Source organism: Boeremia exigua (assembly GCF_020726555.1).
Source record: "Boeremia exigua strain MPI-SDFR-AT-0100 chromosome Unknown C7974scaffold_16, whole genome shotgun sequence".
Classification (NCBI taxonomy): Eukaryota; Fungi; Ascomycota; class Dothideomycetes; order Pleosporales; family Didymellaceae; genus Boeremia; species Boeremia exigua.
The window spans coordinates 395,908-418,541 of NW_025763533.1; the positions used below are offsets into that span (position 1 = coordinate 395,908).

Here is a 22,634-nt window from a genome sequence, read left to right on the forward strand (position 1 = left end):
GTAGAGTAAGTAGCTCCGAAGACCTTCGGGTGCAATTGAGACGCAAAAAGATGATTCGACCCAGACTTGAACTGGAGACCTTCAGTGGACCTAACAAGTGAATGTTAGACTGACGTGATAACCAACTACACCATCGAACCTTAGTTTGATGAAACAGCAAGATTTTATATAATAGATATCACGATTTGTCATTGGAATCGTGCAAGGAGGATTCAAATTTGGGTTTTAATGAGTTCCTCATTCTCCAAGACCCAGGAGTCACGTCAAGAGGGGCAATCTGAGTTTTCACGGGAGGGGGAGGGGCTGCATGGCTCCACAGCACTCCACTCCTCTCCACACCTCACCACGACCACACCATACTATGACCACCACATACCACATTCAGCACGAACAGTATCACACTTACATCTCAGATACGCGTCTTCTGTCGTGCACCACAACGTCTCGACATATCTGTTCTGTTTTGGATGCAGACAAGCCGGCGTATGCACACACTCGGACGCTTCACTTCAGAGGTCGTTGCGGTGGGGGTGTCTAGTGGTTCAACCTCAATTCCTCAGGGCTTACTGCCAATTCGAATTTTTGGGGCGGTGTATAGAGGTGGCTTGTGTCTGGTTTAAGCATTGAGCTGCTGCATGTGGTGTTGTTGAAGAGTGTGTTCGGTACCTGCAGAAGATAAGGTTCGTGCTGGATTGTGGTGACTTGGAATCAGTCTAAACTACGTTACCTGTGAGCTGGGTTGGCAATAGAAGGGGATGTGTGAAGAAAATACGGGTGCCTGCTAGTAGATGAACTTTGTTTCTGCCCTTCGGGCTCGTGGTGACACTACTTGGAACTGGATCAGATGGCACTGATGCGAGAGGTGCACATTACTTCTTCCTACACATAGTACGATGTATGCTCTGGGATATTCTCTTTGGATAAGTCTCTCTTGAAGGACAGTTAATCACCGCGAGACCCAAGAAGAATTTTCTTTGACTTCAAGTCCTACTTCGTCCATGGAAATATTCGTCACACATTGCTCAGGATAAACAAACTAGCCAACTGTGAAACTGAAACTGTTCCAGACAACAGCTTCATTGCTCTCGACGTATGATTAGAATATTCAGCTCGTTGAATACCTCGGCAAACATTTTCACAAGCATCAGGGCACGCGAGGAGAATATGAACAGTAACGTCCTTGGAAAATCGCATCGACATTTCTAGAGCTCTATGCCCAGCGATCAATCTTCATCAATCTTCCAGTCAACCAGGATGCCATTAGGAAGCATATCGATGATAACCACATCGACTTTGATATATGAAGTACCGAAGACCGTACCACAAACTACCGCATAGGGCAGCAAGCGCACCCAGAGCCCTCCTGGGTTCCATGTGTCCTACTCGATAGCACTATCAGAAAACGACAAGCTAAACCACAGTCCCGATATCCAGCTCGAGCAGTCTCAAGGTCCTTGATGTTTAGTTTGCTCGTATCGAACCAGCAACATCCCAGGTCAAGTGTATCGTAGCGTTAACAACACTGCCGGATACTGACCATCACAACACAGATATGACCCTGTAACTGAAACCAACCTATCGAATAATTACAGTGAATGCTACCTTATACCACCACCTAAATAGAAGCCCACCGATCCTTCCTACACTAGTACCTACAAGGACACCCGATCCCCTCTCACCACGAAACAGATTAACCCAGGCCTCTGGCTGGCTCTACAAGCACATGAAGCGACCAGTCACAGACCGGCTTATCAATCACTGCCATAGCACAAATATACCGCCATCAGGCAATTTGCCCGACAGCTGCAGCGGCCTGCACATATAACTACCGACGGCTTCGGCCGTTATACTTGAAACCCCCGAAGTTTACATTCCGCGGCCTTGTTTGTCTGGCCGACTACACAGCGCCTTTCCGCGGCCCTCTTGCTCGCCCGGAATAGGTTAGCCGGTGGCTTACTCGACGTGATGACGGCGATACCAACGCGCCTCTGTGTACACAGCCGCGCCGGTCGGTGACCGTCCGGTGATGCGCCGGATCGTGGGGGGACGGGGGAGGAGGCGCCTCTCGAGGCGGTGCCGAGATCGGGTGGGAGGAAGGACGATGTTGTTTGTGGTGTTGTCGTTGTGGGCTGGGTGACAGGGGACGACTGCGCGGTGGTGGCAAAGACGAAATGATGGAAGCGATGGTTGTCGTCTTCCGGTTGAGCGATGTACACAAAATCGATGATTACTCTTGTGCTTTGCTTTTAGAGGGAGGAATACGATTGAGTCTGCAGAATCCATCGTTTCACCACGTCTGGTTACAGCAAACCGTCACCAACTTCCCCGTCGATATCAAGTGCTAGAGCATTCATACCACATCTAAACGAACATCCATAGGTGATCGAGCCACGACCCAGCCCCTGGTGATATGCAAAGGATCAGCGCTGCGGGGGTGAGAATGGTGTTGGCAAAACCTCCAGCGGTGCAGACAGTCCGATTTCGCATCACGGTCAAGTAGACCCCGGAAAGTATTGGAAACGCTATCGCTTCCTCTCTTCGCATGCAGAGGTAGCCTCGAAATCCTCCTCACTGCGCCGCTGTTCCCCCACCAACCACACCCACCTCAGACAGCAGATCTCGTTTACAACACGCCTCATGGACCCAACATCTCCACCACGCCCCGCAGCGCCGCTGGCATCCCGCCCCCAGAACTCCACTATGACTCCTTGCCATCCCCCCTCAGCCCCCCCAGCCGCAGCTGATTCCGCTTCCCCAAGATCCGCAGTGTGTTCTGCCTCTCGATCTCGGCCATACTATCCCAGTTCGCGATGCGCGACAGCGAACCGTCCTTGTTGACAACAAGCGGGCCAAGGTGGTCCAGCTTGACGCCCTCGCCGTTGACGCTGATCTGGGTTGCGGCGGAGGAAGGCTCGGGCAGGGGAAGTGGTGCTTGGGTGGCTGGGGAGGACTGCTGCTGGGTGTCTGGGGACTGCTCTTGGGGGTTTGGCGGCTCGGACTGGGCTTGGCTTTTTGGTGCGTTGGATGTGCTGGATGCCATTGCGCGGGTGGAGCGCGAGTGTGTCAGTTGGCGTGCAGTGAAGGAGCGGACACGTAGGTGCAGAGCGAGTCGCGTGGATCGGTTCATTGATTTCAGATAGTAGTCTGGCTGGGGTGTGTGATGTGCAGGTGTTGCGGGCACGCAAAAGCTTCTCTTTCTGTTCTAGAAGCTCCGCCGCGTCCGAGCTTGAAATCAGGATGCATCTTGCATCTTGACGTGCAGCGAGTACTTTCGACAGGGTAGTAGTTTCAGTGTTGACTGGACAGGGCTCTCACATGAGCCTGGGAGTCCGACACGCAGCGCCACATGCTGACACACACCAAAGCAGCCCTGCGTACTCTTGGTGAAGCTTGCAGTTTCGCGTGTATTCGCCAAAACGGGTGTGACGCTACAAGCCTCCTGAGGCACGCCATGGCAATCCTCAGTGGCCGAGACAGCCTCGCAACGAGGTCGCAACAAGGCGGCCATTGCGAAACCAACTGGATCATACGTTCGCAGACCGCTTATGTTCGGCCAAGTACATACAGCGACCCAGCCATAAGGAATGTGCTGGAACTGCACTTCCGGTGGCGCACAGCGCCAGACGAGCGGCAACGACCGGGCCTTTTCCTCCTCACCGACATTGTCGCTTTGCCACCGTGCTCGTGACCGGAGGTCCGAGCAGACAACGGGCCATTGCGGCAGGGTCGCTGCTGGGGCAGGGTGTCGCGATGTTTGACCAAGCCAGTCAGCTGCACGACATCTTTGCTCCACGGGTCGCCGCTCCTTCCGTGTCAGGTTGCGAGGTGACTGGAGGCGACAGCCCACTCTTTGCCCACAGCCGAAATCATCCACTCCCACATGCGGGTATGTAACCGTGGAGTGGGACTGAGCTTATTTGAACTTCGTCGAAGATGCAGTGTGTCCTCTGCAAACTCGCCTTCGGTCGCCTTCCTTGATCCGCGCAGTGAAATGCCAGCACATTGCGGCGCGCGTGCAGGCTTGGACCATCGGGAGGACCTGGCAGGGCAAAGCGCCGGCCAAAATTGCGAGGGCAGTGAGGCTTCCAAGAGGCGCTGCACCGGTTTGGCAACTGGTAGACATTGCCTGCAGCAAGCATCCCACAAACGCGCGAAACACGTGGGGGCACGAATTGACCACGTACCGCTGTCCATTCCAGAATCGTGGAAGTCGAGCATACGTACCCAGGCTCTGGCAAGCAGTCGCCGCAGTTGATTGGCAAGCAAAGCAGCGAGAAAATTTCTGCGAGCCTAGGGCAAGCACCATTTTCCTATCGGGTTAAGGAGCCGGGCTGTTGCCCGTCTGCCGCGCTGTTGAGTCGCGAATACCTGCCAAGACAAGCAAGAATGCAACGCAGATTGAGCAGCAAAGCCACGAACAAGGCGTGCTGTGAGGTAGCATTCAGATGGTGCGAGTATCGGATGTGTCACATTATGTGCTCAAAAGCCGGTACCCGCGGTCGGGATTCCGCTTTGAGACGCGACAAGGCCAGCCTGCGCGCTGGTTGGTGACTTGGTATCGTGACAGAGCGCGCTAACCGTGTTGCACACGAGCATGCATAAGCTGACCTTAGCAGACTGACGTCTGTTCAACGGCATCTGGTTGACGCGAGCGCAGCAGCGGCATCAGCAGTTGGCCACCACCCAGTGCACGCTGTGCTTGCAGATCAGGCCACACTGGCGAGCGGCGCGACTAGTCTCGAGAGATTCCATGCAGCTTTCTCGAAGGCCGTTACTTGGTGCGCGAAAGAAGGCCGAGGGTCCGAAAGGACGCCGTTGCAGGCATTGCATGGCACCCTTGCCGATTCGTCGGCAGGAGCTAGGATCCACGTCATTCCCAACCTTTCGCTTTGCGTGCACCTGGGCGACGGCGCGCGGAGCAGTGTCAATGGCGGGCATGGCCAGTCGGTGCAGAGCAGCGATCGCCGCGCTGGTCGACCGGATTGTTCTTGCAATCCTGCAATCCGGGAAACAAACATTGTCTGTCGTGGGTGGGACGCGTTCAGTTTCACCGGCAGCGGAAATAGGAAGACCCTTGAAGCCGAGGCCAGCCACAGCCGCCGCACGTCGTTCGGCACAGTTGCTCCAAAGTTATCCGGCCTTTGTGCGCTGCCCTCGCGGGCATAAATCAGACAAAGAGCGTCTGAGCACGGCGAATCGCTGCCACGCACTGCGCAGAGAGCGAGTGTTGTCGAGCAGATATCGCAGGCAGCCTGCAACAGCCTGCAAGCGTGTTAGAGTTTGGTTCACGCGCTGCCGGATGACGGAGTGCCTAACGCTTTTTGAGGCTCTTATCGATTTGCTGCCGTGTGTCCGTAGCGGGATGAAACCGCACAGCGACATCGATTCAGAGCACCACCCCAGATGATCCTGAGCGAACATGGCACGACTCGAGAGCGCAAAGGGCGCGTAGAATAGAATAATGCAGATTACATACAGAAACACAATTGGGCCTGCTGCATGGCTAGCAGCTGCCAACGCGCCTATCGCAGCTGGTGACGAGCTTTTGCAGCCATCGACTCGCTCAGCAGAGACGGCATCGCGAATCTCTCTTAGCAGCGCCGTACGTAGTGAAAAGTCATCATCGCGGCCATCACGTGTTCTTCGTAATGCAATGCTGGTAGGCTCGCCCAAGCGTCCAGCATCTCCTGCCCGTCACCTCCTCGCAGCAGTTCGTCAGCCTACACACCCGACGCGTTTGCCGCTGTCTCAAAAACCTCTAGTGGGACCCGTCGCCTGCCCTTCCCACTCTCTCTCCTAGCATACCCTCCAGGCACAACATCCTCCGGCAAGACCCGGCCACAGACGTGAGCACAGAAGCAGGAATCGCGCGGGACATCGGCGTCGCTGCTCTACACTCGCGCAAAAAACTTCGCCGAGTAGTTTCACTGCGTATCACCCCCTCCTCCAGTCCCTACCCCATCGCCAGCAGCTTTCGTGGGTCTCACCTGCCTGACTGCTCGTGCCTCTGCTCTCCACCTGCATCTGCCCGTTGTCGAATTTGGAGGCTGAAAGTGGGCCCTCCCTCGATCGCCCGCACACACACGCGCCGCAGTCCCTGGCCCGCTAGAGAGCGCCGTCCGAGCAAAGACCTCATCATCATAGCTCACAGATTATTCTTCCCATCACCACCTGACCGCCAGCCCGGCCGTCGCCACTACTCCTCCCCAATTTGCTCCCAGACAACTGTGGGCACAGCCATCGATCCCCTCACGGAGTAGCTGCCGTCGCGTATCTGCAGTCTCCATTCATCGCACTCCCCCACACGGGCTCCACAAAGCTTCTTCTTTCGTGGACCTCCGTTCCCCATCCTCCCTACTCGTGCTGCCCAGTCGGCACATTAGCAGCCGTCGCACGCGTCGCTCGAACCTGGGGTTCGTCGAATGAGATCGTCACCGACAACACCTATTGGTCGCGTCTCACCCCCATCAACACACTTTGCGACTCCCTCATAGCGCCCTGCACTCCTCCACTATGGACGCCCCCGACCGCTTCCGCCAGCCTGGTCTCCCGCAGTATCAGGGTCTGAGCCAGCAGTCCTACACGGGCGCGCAGCAGTCTCTGCCTACGCTGCCTCCCCTTCACAGCGCCGCCTCGTTCCCGTCATTGTATGGCGGCCATCACAGCAACCCGCAGACGCCTCAGCCGCCTCACACGCCTGTAACGTCTGCGCCCAACGGCAACAGCACCATGCCCCCACTACAACACCCGCCGCTGAGGCCCATCCAGCCGTCGCCCTCATCGTACATGCCCATGTCGTCGGCCTACTCGCAAGCTCCTCTGCTGCCCACCGCGGCCGCCCACAACAACCAGCTCGGTGGCCCAGGTGGCATGGGCATGAACCACCCCTCGCTGTACCCTCACCCTCCTGTTCTCGCGAACCAGGAGCCTGAGCCTGTGCACGTCGTCGGCCAGCAAGGACGTCGTGGTGTCCTGCCTACACACCCTGGCCGGCCAGCTCCCGCTGCTGGAAAGGCGCCCACCCAAGCTACCAAGAACGCCGATGGCAAGTATGAGTGCCCGCACTGCAACAAGACGTACCTGCACCTTAAGCATCTCAAGCGCCATCTTCTGCGACGTAAGTACTCTTTCTTCTGCCTGCCGCGCACAACCTAACGCAGTACAGACACGGGTGAGCGCCCTTACCAGTGCCATCTGTGCAAGGACACCTTCAGCCGAAGTGACATCCTGAAGCGCCATTTCCAGAAGTGCTCTATCCGCCGTGGCAACCCTACTGGTGCCAACCACCTGCAGCATGCACAGCAGCATCTGCAGAAGAATCGCCCGCCAAATGGCGCCGAGGCAACATCATACCTCAATCACATCTCCGGCACTTCAATGCCGTACTCTGATGCTGGATACGCCATGGGAATGCCTCAGATGCCTGCTGTCGCTGCCAACGGATACGGGGGCGATCTCCCTTCCATCGCTGACCAGCACTCCATGTCAGCCAGGACGTCACGATCGAACAGCCTGATCAACCGTCCTGGCAGCGGTGTCGAGGAGAACAGGAGGAGCATGTCTGCATTGGACACATACGGACAGGCGCGTCTTAACTTCAATGACTACCGTCCCAACGCCATGTCCAACGCTGTGTCGCACGATCCCAACTCGTTCGCCGCACAACAGCAACAGCAACAGCAGCAGCAGCAGCAGCAGCAACAACAGCAGCAGCAGCAGCAACAACAACAACAACAACAGCAGCAGCAACAGCAGCAGCAGCAGCAGCAGAACAACGCAGCCGCTGCGGACCAAGCCAACCACTTCAGCTACAACCACCCCGCTGTCAACAACGACATGGCGCAGAACAACATGCCCGTCAAATCCGAGGGCGGCGACCCTACTCCTTATGGCGTCACCTCCATGCCCAACGTCGATGGCATCTCCAACGGACAGGACAGCTCCATGTGGCGTAACGGGGGCGCCTTCAACGGAGAATCACACTTTACGAATGGATCCAGTATGGCAGGTGGTCCAAACCAACATAAAGCGACTGGCGTTCTGACCGGTACCTTTTAGAACAACACAGATGATACACCAAAATATGATACCATGTTCACAGGCTTATACTCGAATCCCGGTTTCGCCGACTCCACTCCGTTTTTTGACAATTGGCCCCCTGCTTCCTCTGATCCCCTCCAAGAAAAGGCCGAGGCCCTGCTCAATTTCTGCTTCCCCAATGCGTCACTCCTGGCTCCCACATCCAACGAGGCTTATTCCTACGAAGCACTCAAAGGCATCCTTACCCCCGACAACATCAACCATCTCCTTCGGCAATACAAGCACTTCCATGTCCATTGGCCACTCATACACACTCCCACTTTCGACCCAATTGCTGCGTATGATGGCCTTGTTCTTACCATGTGCTGTGTTGGTGCCATCTATTCTGATAGGATGACCCCCAAGTCGGCGCGCTGGTTAACGGAACTTGCCCGGACTGTTGTGTTGCGTTCTAGCCAGATATACAAGATGGCCCAGAATCCACATCATGTCCTGGATCCTAACAGGCATTGCCCGACCGATATCGAAGAATTTCAAGCGTTGAGTTTGCTCCATAGTCTGTTCCTTTGGCATGGCAGCCAGAAACAACGACAACAAGGGCGTGAAGAGTTCTTCATTCTGGCCAACATTGTCCGTCGGGCAAGCTTTCTACAGCCTGTTCCGCGCAGCAATCCTGCATTCAGTTCTTTGCACGAGCCAGGTCCTATTACTGGGGATGAAGTCGCTTCATGGAACTGGGCCGCATGGGTGGATAACGAGAAGCGGGTCAGAGCGATGGCCTACATCTTCTTGATTGATGCAGCCAGCACGATATTCTTCAATGCACAGCCGCAGTTTGATGTCAACGAGATCAAGGTTTCACTGCCAGCAGACGATGCTGCTTGGGAGGCAAAGACGGAGGAGGAGTGTGCAAGTGCACTGGGTTTGCGCGGCGAAGCAGCACAGGTCACAAACACGTCTGGGAGTAGGCGCGCAAAGCAACTAAGCATGGCAGAGGCTTTGCAGGTTCTTTACAGAGGGCCGCATGGCCCGATTCCAGAACGCAGCACCAACGCGTTTGGCAAGTTCCGTAAGCACCCTCATTCCCGAATTTCGTTGATTGGCTTTTCTAACATCTCTCAGTCCTCATACATGCAATCCACGTCCAGATCTTCAACATTCAGCGCCAACTCCTCAGGCGTGTGTCTACAGGCGACAATGGCACTCCCGATGCGCCAGCAACTCCGCCCAATGGTGTCAGCGAACAAGTCCAACAGCTTCTCCGATCGACCGTGCAGGCCCTCGAACTGTGGAAGACTTGCTGGGACGTTGATCTGGCAATACAGTACCCTCCGACGGAGCCTCGTCTAGGCTACTGCAGAGACGGCGTGCATTACTATTTCCTGGCTCGTCTATTCCTGCGGAGTTCACGGAGAGAAGAGTGGGCAGCACCTGCAGACATGCGTTGCAGGCACGTTTTCAACCTTCTCAAACAAATCAGGGGACACGTCGCAGCCGACTCCTCCCAGAAAGGCATCGAAATTGGCTCAGCCACTACAGTCACCGATGACTATGGAATCAACGATCTCACGCTCAACATGAGGCATCTCTTCACACCTATCGAAACTTCACGGCCTACCCAAAGTCCCTCCCAGAATTTCCCGCGGTAGCCTTTGGGGCTTCTCCTCTTCTGCGAAGATTTTCCTTTCGACGAGACCGAGGACCAAAAAAAAATATATCTTCCAGCCTATGAACACGGTTTCATTGGTGTATCATCGCACAGTTCTACATTTACCATCAGCGTTTTTCTATTCTATCAGCGCGCAGGCAGGCGCAAAGTCGTGCATTACCAACGGAGTTACAGGAGTCTTTCAACATCTGCACTCAAGCCAGGGCGGTCATACGCACTCGACTTTTGACACTTGGTTGTCATCTCTCAAAAGCATTAGAAGCCACCTCACGGCGTAGAGCATTTAAAGGGCGCAACAACTGTTTGGCTTTCGAGGCAGTCTGGGCAATAGCGTCATAGCACAGCGGCGTCAGCGCTGGTGTGAGTGCATTACTCGACATCGGCTGTCGTTTCCTCTGAAACGCAGCGCAGATTAGACGGTTCGTCTTCGTCTTCGTGTGAATGTCTTGGGGTCTGTTCTTATCATTTCGATCATTTTTCCCTTTTGTTTCAACAGCATGGATGGGCGCACACGTTCTTACGGGTTTCATTAGAATAGAGAAAAGGTGCATCGGGATGCGTGCGAACGGACAGTCCCATAGCCGCCCTATGAAAAAGCAATCAATGATATACGTTTGATCACAAAGAGTGCACGCTGGAAGTAGTCGGAAATGTGAGGCTCAAAATCGGACAAAAGCTTGTATAGTGATGAGCCAATCTCTGCCCGTCATTCATCGCAACGCACCGCACACCTCGACCCCGTGCATTCATCCCATCCAAGGACACGGACTTCGATTGTTGATCAAGCAAACGTTCCGTACATCGCCGCATGTCGATTTAGATACACGATGCGGCTGCTCTCACAAATTTCTCGCCTGCCGGCGGTAAGGTGTGGAGCTGCTACGCGGATTGGATCGGCACAAAACACGCAGCTCCTCCGACCTTTGACCTGTTTGGAAGGCGGTAGACACTTCACCTCGAAGGCACAACCAGCACAATCGCACAGCCCCGCCAACAAATCTTCTCTGACCCAAGCGAGACATACAAGCACGCCGAGAGCGCAGCCAAGAACAAGAGTAGGACTCCGAACAGCACGCGCCCACTTCACCACTATGCATCGCGCGCCTGCTGCCATGGTTACTAAGCCGTTGACGGACCCCAATGTGGAGATCAGGACGCCCAGGGATCCCAACACGCTGTCGAATTATCACAACTTCGTTACGAAACATACTAGTGTAGATTTCGAGATCGACTTCGAGCATAAGATCCTGAGCGGTGCAGTCGGGCTTGATCTGGAGAGCTTGACAGACGAGGAAGTGAAGGAGGTTGTATTGGACAGCAGGTCAGTGATGATTGAAACCTATTATCGGACTGATTGTAACACTACTCAGCTTCCTCGACATTTCTGATGTAAAGGTTGATGGAAAGAGCGCCAAGTTTGAAGTGGGAGACCGCATTGAACCCTATGGCGCCCCTCTGCGGATCACTTTGCCTTCGTCCGTTCCCAAGGGCAAAATCGTCAGCGTTGTTATCGCTGTCTCAACGACCGAGAAGTGCACCGCGCTCCAGTGGATGACGCCTGCTCAGACCTCCAACAAGAAACACCCCTACATGTTCAGCCAGTGTCAAGCCATCCACGCTCGTTCGGTTTTCCCCTGTCAAGACACCCCGGATGTGAAGTCGACGTTCAGCTTTGCCCTACGCTCGCATCTCCCCGTGCTTGCGTCCGGCCTGCCAACTGGTGCGAGCGATTACCAGCCGCCCAAGAAGGAGGGTGAGCAAGGCACGCTCAAGTACACATTCGAGCAGAAGGTGCCGATCAACAGCTATTTGTTTGCCGTCGCCAGTGGCGACATCGCGTGTGCCAGTATCGGTCCACGAAGCACGGTCTGGACTGGTCCCGAGGAGCTGCTTGACTGCCAGCGCGAGCTTGATGGAGAGATCGAGCCTTTCATGAAGGCTATCGAGTCCACCGTCGCGCCTAAATACCAGTGGACGCAGTACAACATCCTCATCCTGCCGCCCTCTTTCCCCTACGGCGGCATGGAGAACCCCGTCTGGACCTATGCCACACCTTCCATCATCTCTGGCGACAAGCAGAACATTGACGTCATTGCCCACGAGCTCTCCCACTCTTGGTCCGGCAACCTTGTTTCCTGCGCCAGCTGGGAGCATTTCTGGCTGAACGAGGGCTGGACAACGTACCTCGAGCGCCGCATTCAGGCCTACATCCACGGCGAACCGCACCGCCACTTCTCTGCCATCATTGGCTGGAAAGCTCTGGAGGAAAGCATCGAGCGCTACGGCACTGACCACGAGTATACCAAACTCATCACCGACCTGAAGGGCCAGGACCCCGATGACGCTTTCAGCTCTGTCCCGTACGAAAAGGGCTTCCACGCGCTGTACCAGTTCGAACTCCTCCTGACAAAGGAGAAGTGGGACACCTTCATCCCGCACTACTTCTCCACCTTCGCCAACAAGTCCCTCGACAGCTACGACTTCAAGGCCTGCCTCCTCGCCTTCTTCGCCTCCGACGCTGAGGCGTCCAAGAAACTCGCCGCTTTCGACTGGGACAAGCTCTTCTACGCCCCCGGTTACCCGCCCAAGCCCGAATTCGACGACTCCCTCGTCAAGTCTTGCTACGCCCTCGCCGACAAGTGGGAGGCCCGCGTCTCCGGCGCCGAGACCGCCTCTTTCACCCCCAAGGCCCAGGACATCGATGGCTGGGTCTCTAACCAGTCCGTCGTCTTCATCGAGCGCCTGCAGGCGTTCGGCGCGCGCTTTTCCGCCGCCGATGTCAAGCTGCTCGGCGACACGTACGGGTACACCACCACTGCCAATATCGAGGTCTCCAGCCGCTTTTTGTGCTTGGGTCTCAAGGCGAAGGCGCCCGAGACGTACAAGCCGGCGGCGGAGCTGCTGGGCCGCATTGGCAGGATGAAGTTTGTGAGGCCATTGTTTAGGCTGCTGAACGAGGCGGATCGCGAGTTGGCGGTTGCGACGTTTGAGAAGAACAAGGACTTTTACCACCCGATTTGTAGGCAGATGGTGGAGAAGGATCTGTTTGGGGATGAGAGTAAATAGGTAGACAGCTGTGTAGTTTGAATACAACGAGATGAGACAGATGACTCCCCAGTAAAATCTCGATAGTGATGTGCATGATGACAGGAGGTCGAGATGTAATGCTTCTTTTGGAGATCTAGAAAAAGTGACAAAGGCCTGCTGGCATGCACGCTACCCAACGCCAACCGAAAACCACCTCAATCCGTCTTGCTACTATCGCCCTTACGGCTCCGCTCTCTCAACACGAGGTTGAAGTCCTGCCTTGAGCTCTGAAACTGCTGCGCCCTTGCCGCAGACTCTTTCGCAGCCGAGTGCCGACTCACAGACCTCTCTGCGTTGATACTTGGCACCACGAGCCCATCCCTGGGCCGGCCCCTATCCTCCTCTCCATCACCAATCTCAAACGCATCGTCCTGCATTTCAATTAGGTCGCCTAGCCCGCCGCCCGTAGCGCCAACACCGGGCACGACTTTCTGCCGTCCGCCAGGCGTGCCGGGCTCAGCAAGCAGCTTCTGGGCCTGGGAGCCGACTTTGCGCATCCAGCCCTCGATCGCACCGCCGATTTCCTGCAGATTGAGGTCGCCGCCTGACGGAGTGACGACGCCTGAGCCGGGGCCACGCGTGCCGTCGGTGTCGAGCAGGGAGGGTGCCCACGGTGTGAAATACTCTTGTCCGGGGGGCGGCGCCACGTTGGGCAAATGTGCAGCGAACATCTTGTTCAGACCGTCTTGTGCGGGCCCAGGGCTGCGCACATTGCGACCAAGCGTGCCAACACCGCCAGGGCCAGATAGCCACGGTTTAGGCGGTTGCTGTTGACCGGAGGTGCTGCGTTGACGACTGTGCGCGGAGAGAGAAGATATATTACTTGATGCACGGGGGCGAGTAGGCTGGGAAGGCGAGCCTGTGTGGATATTTGGATTTGTAGAGGTCGAGGAGCGCGGTAGGTCAACAGAGGCGCGTGGTGTCGATGCGTCATCCGAAAAGGCAACCGATTTCCGGCGGGCGGGGGGAAAGAAACCCAGAGCGCGACGGGGCATGCGTGCGATCTGTGTGGGCTGTTTATCGTTGGGAAGAAGGACCCAGGAGTCGTGTGTCCAGGGATTGTCAGAAGCGGCATTGGAGGATACGACAGAGCTGGTGTCGGTGGCTTTCTGTTTGAGTGTTGTCCAGCCATTGGGCAGGCCTTCTGTGTCTGGTTTCTTACTCGAGGTGTCGGCGTATTCGCCAAGTAGCAGATCCTCCTCTGGCAGGGCGTCCGGCCCCTGCGCTGGCCGCCCCTTGACGCCACAAGCGTGTACAGGGAGCACTATCGTCTTCTTAGAAAGGATGGTGTCGTTTGGCCACATGCGATTAGCTTTCCGCAGTACGGATTGCTCGCAGCTGTACTTGATGCAGACTCCAGCAAGTGTGTCTTGCTTCTTGACGTGATGTACGTATACCAGCGCATCACCGTGATCGTTGTCGCCGGGTGGTGCGGAAGCACTTGTACGGTCGTCGGAATTTCTGCGCTTCATGCGGCCAATCGAGTCTGGCTGCAGATGCTCGGTAGCATTGAGCAGGTCCCTCCGCTTCATAGCTCGCACCATTGCCTCCCGCTCTTCCTGTGTGCCGGCACCCACATGCGAGCCAGCGCCTGCGGGGCCCCATTGTTTCGGCGGCGGAGCGCTGGTAGACGTGCGTCGTGTATGTGTCGGATTGCGTCTTCTAGGGGTAGCCGAGGCGTTGGACGCGGTCTCGCTACCAAGGACATTGGCTGCCAGCCCCTGGACTGCGGACCACGAGTTACCAAACAGCCCTGAAAGAGTCGATGATGTGTCCCGGGTAGCCTTTGAGGCCTGAATGCCAGCAGATTTGAGGAATGCCGACGGTGCCAAGGTGACGTTGGCTGGAGACGATGTCCTCGAGGTCAGCCTCGAACCGATCCTTGAGCTGAAGCCCTCGCTGTCGTCGGTTGCGTAGATGTCATCCTCGACGGAGATTAGTCGCCGGGTCCGCGGGCGCAGGGTCGAGCTGCTCTTAGAGGTGGACAACGAGGAACCATTGGTGGTGTTCATGGCATGCGGGGTGGATCTGGTGGAGCTGCATAGGCCAGGCAAAGGAGCGAATCGGTAAGAAGCATTACTGTGGCATTCTTGGTGCGCAGAGCGAGTAAACGAGTTCTGGCGGGTCCAAACAGCACATGCAACGTCCGGCGAGGTGTGAGGTTGGCTGCGACGTGCGTACGTAGCTTCCCCGGTCGAAGGCCGTGCGCAAGGGTCCAAGACGGGCGCGCAATGCCGACCGAGCCTCACAAACCGAAGAGCCTCAAACAGGACACGCAAACTCCTTTTGACTACTCCGAAACAGACAGATGGGTGGTTGGCTCCTTGCTTCTGGCTCGAGCATGTCGTCGTGCAACTCTGAACACGAGATAAGGCCAGATAACAGCATGACGTAGTGCGCCATTCGGTCACCGTCGGTCTTGTTTGGGTAACGGTCACGATCTCGACTACCACAAAACCAGAAGCATGATCGTGCAGCCACCAATGCTGCCAGGCATAATTGTTGACTATACACTGGGTCTTTGAGATATATACTAGAGGCGAAATGTCCATGAGAAGACACGCGTTGTACGCCATGCTTGCATTCTATCCACAACTACGAGCCATGCGTCGTTATATCGCCTGTGTCTGAATCCATTCATCGAAAAGGACTGGAACTTGTTACTGTATCAACAGTCGCAAACTCGAGCTCGAAGTCATCGATTGCCTCGAACTTCTTACGAATTGCGGCCAGCTTATCAGAAACCTCAAGAGCAGAGTACTCTGGCGTCTCGTCTGCTTCTTCTGCAGCCGCGCCGTTCTCTTTGTCAGACGATATCCGGCGGCTGTATGTTCTGCTTGCTTTGCCCGCGGCTTTGTTAGGCGCTGCGCCTTTTCCGCCACGTGCTGTCTTCTTGGTGGTCTTCGGTGAGGCTGTCTTACCCGCTGGTTGTTGACGGGCTCGTCGAGTTGGCATCTGTAACTCATCTTGGTCGGAGTCGAACTGCGTCACGTCTTCTGAGGACGTGAAGTCGTATTCGTCCTGGGCGCGAATTCGATTTCGTCGGCGAGGTAGAAGACCCTTTAGTTGTGCTGTCGATATGACATGCTGCGCTTTTACTTTGGCATTGCGCGCCTGCTTCACAGGAGTCTCAGTCCCCTCTGCGTCTGAGTCTTCGTTGTAAGTCATTTGCTTGCGAGCTCTTCCTCTTCGACGGGCTCGAGTTTGCTGAGGTGATGCTGCTGGATGAGAGACCTCGCGCACAGGGCTGCTTGATTTTGGCGAAGCAAGAGTCTGGCTTAGAATCTCTTGATCATCCTGTGTCTGTTCAACTACCCCCTCGCGCGACGGCAGAACATCTGGCAGACTGGGAGAAGGAGACCTTGCTGAATCTACGTCTGCGCCAGATGGTGGGTCGTACGGCGGCGACGAACGCGGCACTTGCACGACTGGCGTTAACTTGCGCTTTCTACCACGTGATCCTGAACTCGAAAGGTGTGCCCCACTATCATGTGCCCCTTCCGTCTCGTTCGTAGTTCTTTGCTTATTGATCGGTGTGGATTCGTCCTGAGGAACGAAGTCGTCGAAGTCAAAATTGTCTGTATTGCTTATGCCGGACTCGTCGTTATCTTCGACATCTGTCGTCTGTTGGACCATCCGGAGCAGACTAGGCTGTCTGGCTCGCCTTTTAAAGTTGGTCAACAGAAGAGAGGTTTCGTGCGCTGGTGTTGCGCCTACTTTCACAGCAGAAGGAGGGCGCGTTCCATGTGCTGGCGATTCTGAGTTGAGCGAAGAGAATGTGAGGTCTCCGAAGCCGCTCGTATCTCCTTCTTCGGGGGTATCATGACTTGCGGCTTCGTCTGAAGGGCCGCTCGGCGCTTGTGCCACTGCTGAAGATGGCTTCGCTGCAGAAGATCGTGCGCTGCCTCTTGTGGCGCGTGTGCCAGTTGATCTTTTCGATGCCGGTGTACGAGGCTTAGACGTAGTTTTGGGTGATTGATCTTCGGCAGGCAGCGCGCCAGTCATCTCTAGGTCCGTCTCATGGACTGATCCTTGCCCCGGCGCACCCCGTTTGGCGCGTGTGGACCTTGTGTTTGTGACCAAACCATCGCTATCATCGCTGGAGCTTTGTAAAGCTGCCGCGGCCTTCCTGGTCTGCTTTGTAGTTGGTTTCGCGGCTGCTGGCGCAGCTTGCTTGCGCGCGATGGGCTTTGCGACGCGTGTAGTCGTTGTGGTTTTTGATTGAATCTTTGCGCGCGCTGGTCGCGGCATTGTCGGTAATGAATGTTGACGCGTGGGGCTTTAGGGGTGTGCTGTGCTGCGCGCGATCGAAAGAGGACTTCCTCGTAGCTGTTACGGTTGGCGGCAAGTGTTCGTGTCGTCGATGCTGTCATCCTCAATGAAGCGCGTTGTTAGCGTGATGCTGTGTGTTGTGCACCACGTGCGGGGCCATTCACAGCAACACAATTATGCGTATCAATCACTGTGGGATAGAAGGGCATAGTGGCCTTGTTGCGCTTGCACTTCAGGTGGATGTTGGAAAAGTCACAAGACATAACCGGATTGAGCACCGGTGAAGACGACAAGGCAGCTACATCGCGCTCCAGCCTACTTAACTCTGTGACGGAGCCCGGCTGGCATCTATAGCAAGCCTCGAGTAGTCTCCCCTTACTTCAACTCCAACATGAGTGTCTCAATGCTACCTTTCGACTCCACCTCCCTACAACAGTACGCGATACCCGAAAGCGAGTATCTTAGCCAGCACCATGACGTCCATGTAATATGCACAGGCGCAGTCGTTTTCAACAACGAAGGGAAGCTGCTTCTCGTCCAGCGTGCCAAAGATGAGAAGGCATACCCGGACGCCTGGGTAAGCTTTTGAAAACTGGCCTTTGACTTGATGTATTCCATACTTATCGATGTACAGGAGATTCCTGGAGGCAAGATGGACGATACAGACGAGACTATCTTGCACGCTGCAGCACGCGAACTAAAGGAGGAGACTGGCCTTGTTGCGACTCGTGTAGTCAGAAAAGTGACACAGTTCACGTTCGCTGACGGTGGGAAGAAGCGAGCAGGAAAGACGTGGCTGAAGGTACCTTGGAATCGAATCACTGATGATGCAACGGAGAATGCTGACAGCCTCGCAGTTGGTATTTCAGTTCGAGGTCGACAATGCCGACGCTGTCGTCTTGGATCCTATTGAGCACCAACGCTTTCTTTGGGCCTGTGAGGAAGAGATTACAAATGATCTTGTCAAGGAAGGAAGCACGCCTCTAAACTACATCTCACCAACAAACAAAGACGTCAAGCTGGAGGCATTCAAGCTGCAGCGAGAGGCAGTGCTAGCCTAGAGATCCCTTAAAATCGAAAGTAGTGGAGAGGGCGTCGCCAATACGAGCTACTCCTGCATGCAAAGTGATTGTAATTACATGGCTTACATTGGGCGCACCGTGCACTCGCACATGCTGCAACTTCATCCTGTACAATGCCTCTCATGTGACGAAGCATCTGGCTTGCGGGGAATGGGGGCTGCCGTGCCTGGAGCTGCGGCGGGAAGGGGGTGATGTGCAAAAGTACCCTGGAACCGTCCAATGGCAGGCGAGCAGTTTGGGAAAATACCGGGGAATGCAATGCACATGAACGCGCCTCGTCGTCAAAGCCCGGGGAAGGCGCGGGCCAAGTCGCGTGAGAACGGCAACAACGTACTCATAGGCCCTACTACGCAGTGACATAACAGTCGCTCGACGGCCATTTGTAAAAGGCTAGCAAGCAAAAGCAACCACTGTTCCGAGAGGTGCATGGTGATCGCCGTTCAAGGCCGGAACCCACTACTGCTTAGCGCAAATACCGCTCCAGGGCTTGAGGCACACTCCAGGACTCGATCGCGTGTCGGCGGAGTCGCAACCACTACCTACCCTCGACGCAGCGACGACAGTATGGCGTCTGGCGAGCACAGTTTCATGGCGCAGCCAGCGCAGCCTCCAGTTCCGTCACCGCTGGCCCCGCAGCCCAGCAACGGCGCATCGTACGTCCCCGCGGGTGCCCGCAGACACCCTGGCATGAGGCTCACAACACCACCAGGAACAGCCCAACGTCGCAGGCGGTCCCGCCTGGCCATCCCTCATTCAGACGGCAGCGCGCCAGTCGAGCATGCGAGAGTGAGTCTGCCCCGTCCTTGCGCAGGCTTTTGTTCCTGAAGAAAGGCCGGGAGAGCTGCGGCCCATAGCTTCGCTTGGATGCCTCGGCACCTCGGTCTGACGACGAGTGAATGCGACAAATGCTAACAGCGCATACAGCATGCCATTCGCGCAAAGTGAGTAATCACGAAATGCCCAGCCGTGACTGGCGATAGTAACAGCTGCGCAGGTCCGATGCGACGCCGCCTCGTTGGGTGTCCCCTGCACCAACTGCACCGCCTTCTCCATCGAATGCCGCATCCCTACCCCGAAGCGCAAGAAGACGCAGACGTCGCGAGCCAAGGACGGAGATGGCGCCAGCGAAGCAGGCGACAATGATGTTCGCTCGCCGGGGAGCACCTCTGTCGAGCCGCGCGACAAGACAACAGTGTCCAACTCGGAGGACGGCACGCCAGCAAACACCTTCTCTCAGGCCTATGCCGCCCAGCAGGCCGCCCACCATGGAACATACGTGCAGTTTATGAAGCCCAAGTTCGCCAGAGCGCCCATCAAGGAGGCTGGCCGCGTCGCATATCTGGGCGAGTCGTCCAACTTGTCTCTACTGGTCCACGACCGCTACGGAACAACGGATGTGGTGCACTATCCATTGCCGGAAAATGTGCGTGGTGCTAAAGCGCGTGTGAATGAGATGGACAATATGGAGATCGAGATTCTGCACCAGAGAGGCGCTTTTCTGCTCCCCCCGCGGGCACTGTGCGATGAGCTTGTCGAGGCCTTCTTCAAGTGGGTTGCGCCAGTGGTGCCTGTGATCAACCGCAGTCGGTTTATGCGCCAGTACCGAGATCCAAAGAACCCTCCATCTCTGCTTTTACTGCAGGCCGTCCTCTTGGCTGGCTCAAGAGTCTGCACCAATCCCCAACTAATGGATTCAAGTGGTTCTACTACGCCGGCTGCCATGACGTTCTACAAGCGCGCAAAGGCCCTGTTTGACGCAAACTTTGAGGACGACCGAGTCACCATCGTCCAAGCGTTGATTTTAATGGGCTGGTACTGGGAAGGGCCTGAGGGTACGAGGACTGAAGATGTATTTACTTTGACTGGCTAACTCACCATAGACGTGACAAAGAACGTTTTCTATTGGACTCGTGTCGCCATTGTCGTGGCACAAGGATCGGGCATGCACCGAAGGTAGGTGATATCGAAGACTCCAACTTGAGTAGAGACTGACAATAGCAGCGTGGAGGGGTCACAACTAACGCGGTCAGACAAGCGGTTATGGAAGCGCATCTGGTGGACACTCTACAGCCGTGACCGTTCGGTAGCGGTTGCCCTTGGCAGACCGGTTGCAATTGATCCCGAAGACTCTGATGTGGAGATGATCTCAGAGGATGACTTTATCGATGATGAGACTGACCGCCCGGCTGAGCACCCCCCAGATCCAGTTCACGTTCAGTTCTTCATCAACTACGTTAAGCTGAGTGAGATTATGGGTCTGGTCTTGTCGCAGCAGTACTCTGTGGCCTCCAAGTATCGCAGAGCCAACGCCATCGACCTGACCCATAGCGATATGGCCCTCGCAGATTGGCTACAACATTGTCCTCCTGAAGTACAGTGGGATCGGACGCGACACCATTTCTGGGCTGCGTTATTGCATGCGAACTACTACACCACCCTCTGTCTGCTGCATCGTGCACACATGCCGCCGGCTGGATCACCGAAGGCCACCAACCTGGACGGCTTTGGTGAAGAGCACGCTTACCCATCAAGGAACATCGCATATCAGGCCGCGGCCATGATCACATCAATCATTGAGAACCTCCGAGCGCATGACGAGATACGGTACACGCCTGCATTCATTGTCTACAGCTTGTTCTCTGCTCTTATCATGCACGTTTATCAGATGAAGTCGTCGAACAAGTCAGTTGTGTCGGCGACAGAACAGCGCCTGCAGATCTGTTTGGATGCTTTGAGGGAGGTATCCAAGGTCTGGCTTGTCGCAAAAATGGTACACACGCTGTTTGAGTCCATTCTGGGAAACAAGAACCTTGAAGAACGTCTACAGAAAGCTGCTGGTAGAAATCACAAGAAAAATAAGCCAGCTAGTGTGCCACCACCCCCGCCAAAGCCAGTACAGGAGGCTCCTAAACGCAAATTCGAAGAGATGGATTTTGGAGGGTTTCCAACAATTAATGGACCGCCGGCTGCTCAGGTCTCATACGAACGTTCAAGGCCCCAGACTCCCGCAGTCACGCCGTCTCGAGAGCTCCCACCTCAACAACAACAACCGATGCCGCAAATGTCAGCCGGGTCTCCACAACTGAATCGCCATAACCATGACACTTTCATGGGTCCATCACGCTCAGGCACCCGTCCGACAACTCCCTTCAACCCTTCCTACTCATATCCTGGCACACCTCCTGACTTGTTCCTGATAACTCGTGATACACCAAACATCAGCCAAGAAGTCTGGCAGAACTTCCAACCAGACCAGTTGTTTCCAGCAGATACTCAAGTCAACTTCCCTCAGCCAGCCCAATCGCTAGTTGATCCAGCATTGTCACAACCTCAGAACATGCCCATGCAACAACAAAGCAACGGCAATATGCAGTCGCAACCACAGCAGCCCCAACAACAGATGCAGAACTCTATGAGCGGCCAGTTCGACCAAAACAACCCGCAAGCATGGGCGCAACAGATGGAGATGATGCACCAGAACCAACAACAGAATGGCGCGCAAGAGGATACTTGGAGCAACAGCTCCGGCGGGAGACACAACCCAGTTGTGCCGATGAGTCTCAACGTAGACGACTGGTTCAATTTCTTTGGTATCAACGGTGAGGCTGACATGTCGCACCTCTTCCAACACGGTCCATCTTGAGAAACGCTGTCTGCCCTGGGTCAGAGACGATCTCTGCTCATAAAATATAGTGTATGGAGAGTTGCATAGCATTGGCGTTTTATCGGACAGCATCAGCACGGAGCGGATTTACTCCTATATACATGGAAAACACGTTGGTCTGAACTGACTTCTTGCGCAAGTCGTATCACTTGACTAGTGCGACCAGGTTGCAGGACCGTGTAAGAACAAATGCGCAGTGGGCTGCCATGGATTTGGAGGATTGAGAATAGAACACACACAGCCGAAATCATCACTGAATTTGATCCAACAGCCCCAATACACTGTACCCTATACAAATGAACGATGGGCAGCTGACAATGTACGTAAATTGCTATCATCCAGCCCTGTTCCTCTTTACGGACAGCCTGAGGCCCACCCTTCCGCAGCTCCCCGCCTTGAAACGATCAGCACGCCTTGCCTAAACTGCGTTGGCGTCTTGGCACCGCATCGCAATGCAGGTGGATCAACCTCGCCATACCACGCGACGAGCAATAGCACTGAAAGCGCGAGTTCGCCCGGTCTAGGGAACGACACCTAAGAAAAACACCTCTTGTAGGTCTGTAAGCAACACCGCAGCATGAACCGTCCAGGTCAGTATTCTCCAGCCATTCATTGAGCCACATCCATCTTTGCGACTGCGAGCCCCGAAATTGCGTACAACAATACGCGAATGGCATTGCACCTACCCTAGCAGTTTCCACTGCACCCAGACATGTAGAACAATGCCACAAGCTTGGACGATGGTGGCGCCCTGCGCTTTATCGTTCTCTCTCGATCTCCCCAATCGCCCTGGAAAGAGTACGGCACTGACAGCTTCCTT

General features: G+C 55.4%; 7 protein-coding genes and 1 non-coding gene across 8 annotated transcripts; 4 read left to right on the forward strand and 4 right to left on the reverse strand.

Annotated features, from left to right (window-relative positions):
- Positions 1 to 51: 51 nt before the first annotated feature.
- On the reverse strand, positions 52 to 140 carry C7974DRAFT_t126. The gene has a single exon. It is a non-coding gene; the product is annotated as a tRNA-Val (tRNA).
- A 2,558-nt stretch (positions 141 to 2,698) lies between these two features.
- C7974DRAFT_323404 (uncharacterized protein) lies at positions 2,699 to 3,040 on the reverse strand (the record flags this gene model as incomplete). The annotated part of the gene is made up of 1 exon (XM_046138897.1): positions 2,699 to 3,040. The coding sequence occupies one exon, from the start codon at positions 3,038 to 3,040 to the stop codon at positions 2,699 to 2,701; it is 342 nt and encodes a 113-aa protein (XP_045990958.1).
- Positions 3,041 to 6,513: 3,473 nt separating this feature from the next.
- C7974DRAFT_323542 (fungal-specific transcription factor domain-containing protein) lies at positions 6,514 to 9,689 on the forward strand (the record flags this gene model as incomplete). The annotated part of the gene is made up of 5 exons (XM_046138907.1): positions 6,514 to 7,117; positions 7,166 to 7,632; positions 7,747 to 8,008; positions 8,069 to 9,109; positions 9,163 to 9,689. The coding sequence occupies 5 exons, from the start codon at positions 6,514 to 6,516 to the stop codon at positions 9,687 to 9,689; spliced, it is 2,901 nt and encodes a 966-aa protein (XP_045990959.1).
- A 1,111-nt stretch (positions 9,690 to 10,800) lies between these two features.
- On the forward strand, positions 10,801 to 12,775 carry C7974DRAFT_418838 (leukotriene A-4 hydrolase; the record flags this gene model as incomplete). Its single annotated transcript, XM_046144182.1, has 2 exons — positions 10,801 to 11,030; positions 11,080 to 12,775. 2 exons carry the CDS (start codon positions 10,801 to 10,803, stop codon positions 12,773 to 12,775), a joined length of 1,926 nt encoding a protein of 641 aa, XP_045990960.1.
- Positions 12,776 to 12,817: 42 nt separating this feature from the next.
- C7974DRAFT_406615 (uncharacterized protein) lies at positions 12,818 to 15,245 on the reverse strand. The gene has a single exon (XM_046143158.1). It carries the CDS (start codon positions 14,806 to 14,808, stop codon positions 12,952 to 12,954), a length of 1,857 nt encoding a protein of 618 aa, XP_045990961.1. The 5' UTR covers positions 14,809 to 15,245; the 3' UTR covers positions 12,818 to 12,951.
- A 188-nt stretch (positions 15,246 to 15,433) lies between these two features.
- On the reverse strand, positions 15,434 to 17,047 carry C7974DRAFT_323915 (uncharacterized protein; the record flags this gene model as incomplete). Its single annotated transcript, XM_046138928.1, has 1 exon — positions 15,434 to 17,047. The coding sequence occupies one exon, from the start codon at positions 17,045 to 17,047 to the stop codon at positions 15,434 to 15,436; it is 1,614 nt and encodes a 537-aa protein (XP_045990962.1).
- Positions 17,048 to 17,314: 267 nt separating this feature from the next.
- Positions 17,315 to 18,248, forward strand: C7974DRAFT_87513 (NUDIX hydrolase domain-like protein). The gene is made up of 3 exons (XM_046147430.1): positions 17,315 to 17,645; positions 17,703 to 17,870; positions 17,926 to 18,248. The coding sequence occupies exons 1-3, from the start codon at positions 17,460 to 17,462 to the stop codon at positions 18,127 to 18,129; spliced, it is 558 nt and encodes a 185-aa protein (XP_045990963.1). The 5' UTR covers positions 17,315 to 17,459; the 3' UTR covers positions 18,130 to 18,248.
- A 230-nt stretch (positions 18,249 to 18,478) lies between these two features.
- C7974DRAFT_406620 (fungal-specific transcription factor domain-containing protein) lies at positions 18,479 to 22,140 on the forward strand. Its single transcript, XM_046143160.1, has 6 exons — positions 18,479 to 18,803; positions 18,860 to 18,936; positions 19,075 to 19,091; positions 19,145 to 19,982; positions 20,031 to 20,103; positions 20,152 to 22,140. Exons 1-6 carry the CDS (start codon positions 18,577 to 18,579, stop codon positions 21,791 to 21,793), a joined length of 2,874 nt encoding a protein of 957 aa, XP_045990964.1. The 5' UTR covers positions 18,479 to 18,576; the 3' UTR covers positions 21,794 to 22,140.
- Positions 22,141 to 22,634: the final 494 nt, after the last annotated feature.

Excerpts from the sequence above, each read along its gene's own strand:
- C7974DRAFT_87513 (XM_046147430.1), top strand. The coding sequence starts at position 17,460 with ATGAGTGTCTCAATGCTACCTTTCGACTCCACCTCCCTACAACAGTAC. Across the intron at positions 17,646-17,702 it reads AGGCATACCCGGACGCCTGG|GAGATTCCTGGAGGCAAGAT; the intron begins GTAAGCTTTTGA and ends ATCGATGTACAG. Across the intron at positions 17,871-17,925 it reads CAGGAAAGACGTGGCTGAAG|TTGGTATTTCAGTTCGAGGT; the intron begins GTACCTTGGAAT and ends ACAGCCTCGCAG.
- C7974DRAFT_406620 (XM_046143160.1), top strand. The coding sequence starts at position 18,577 with ATGGTGATCGCCGTTCAAGGCCGGAACCCACTACTGCTTAGCGCAAAT. Across the intron at positions 18,804-18,859 it reads CAGCCCAGCAACGGCGCATC|GAACAGCCCAACGTCGCAGG; the intron begins GTACGTCCCCGC and ends CAACACCACCAG. Across the intron at positions 19,983-20,030 it reads GTACTGGGAAGGGCCTGAGG|ACGTGACAAAGAACGTTTTC; the intron begins GTACGAGGACTG and ends AACTCACCATAG.
- C7974DRAFT_406615 (XM_046143158.1), bottom strand. The coding sequence starts at position 14,808 with ATGAACACCACCAATGGTTCCTCGTTGTCCACCTCTAAGAGCAGCTCG.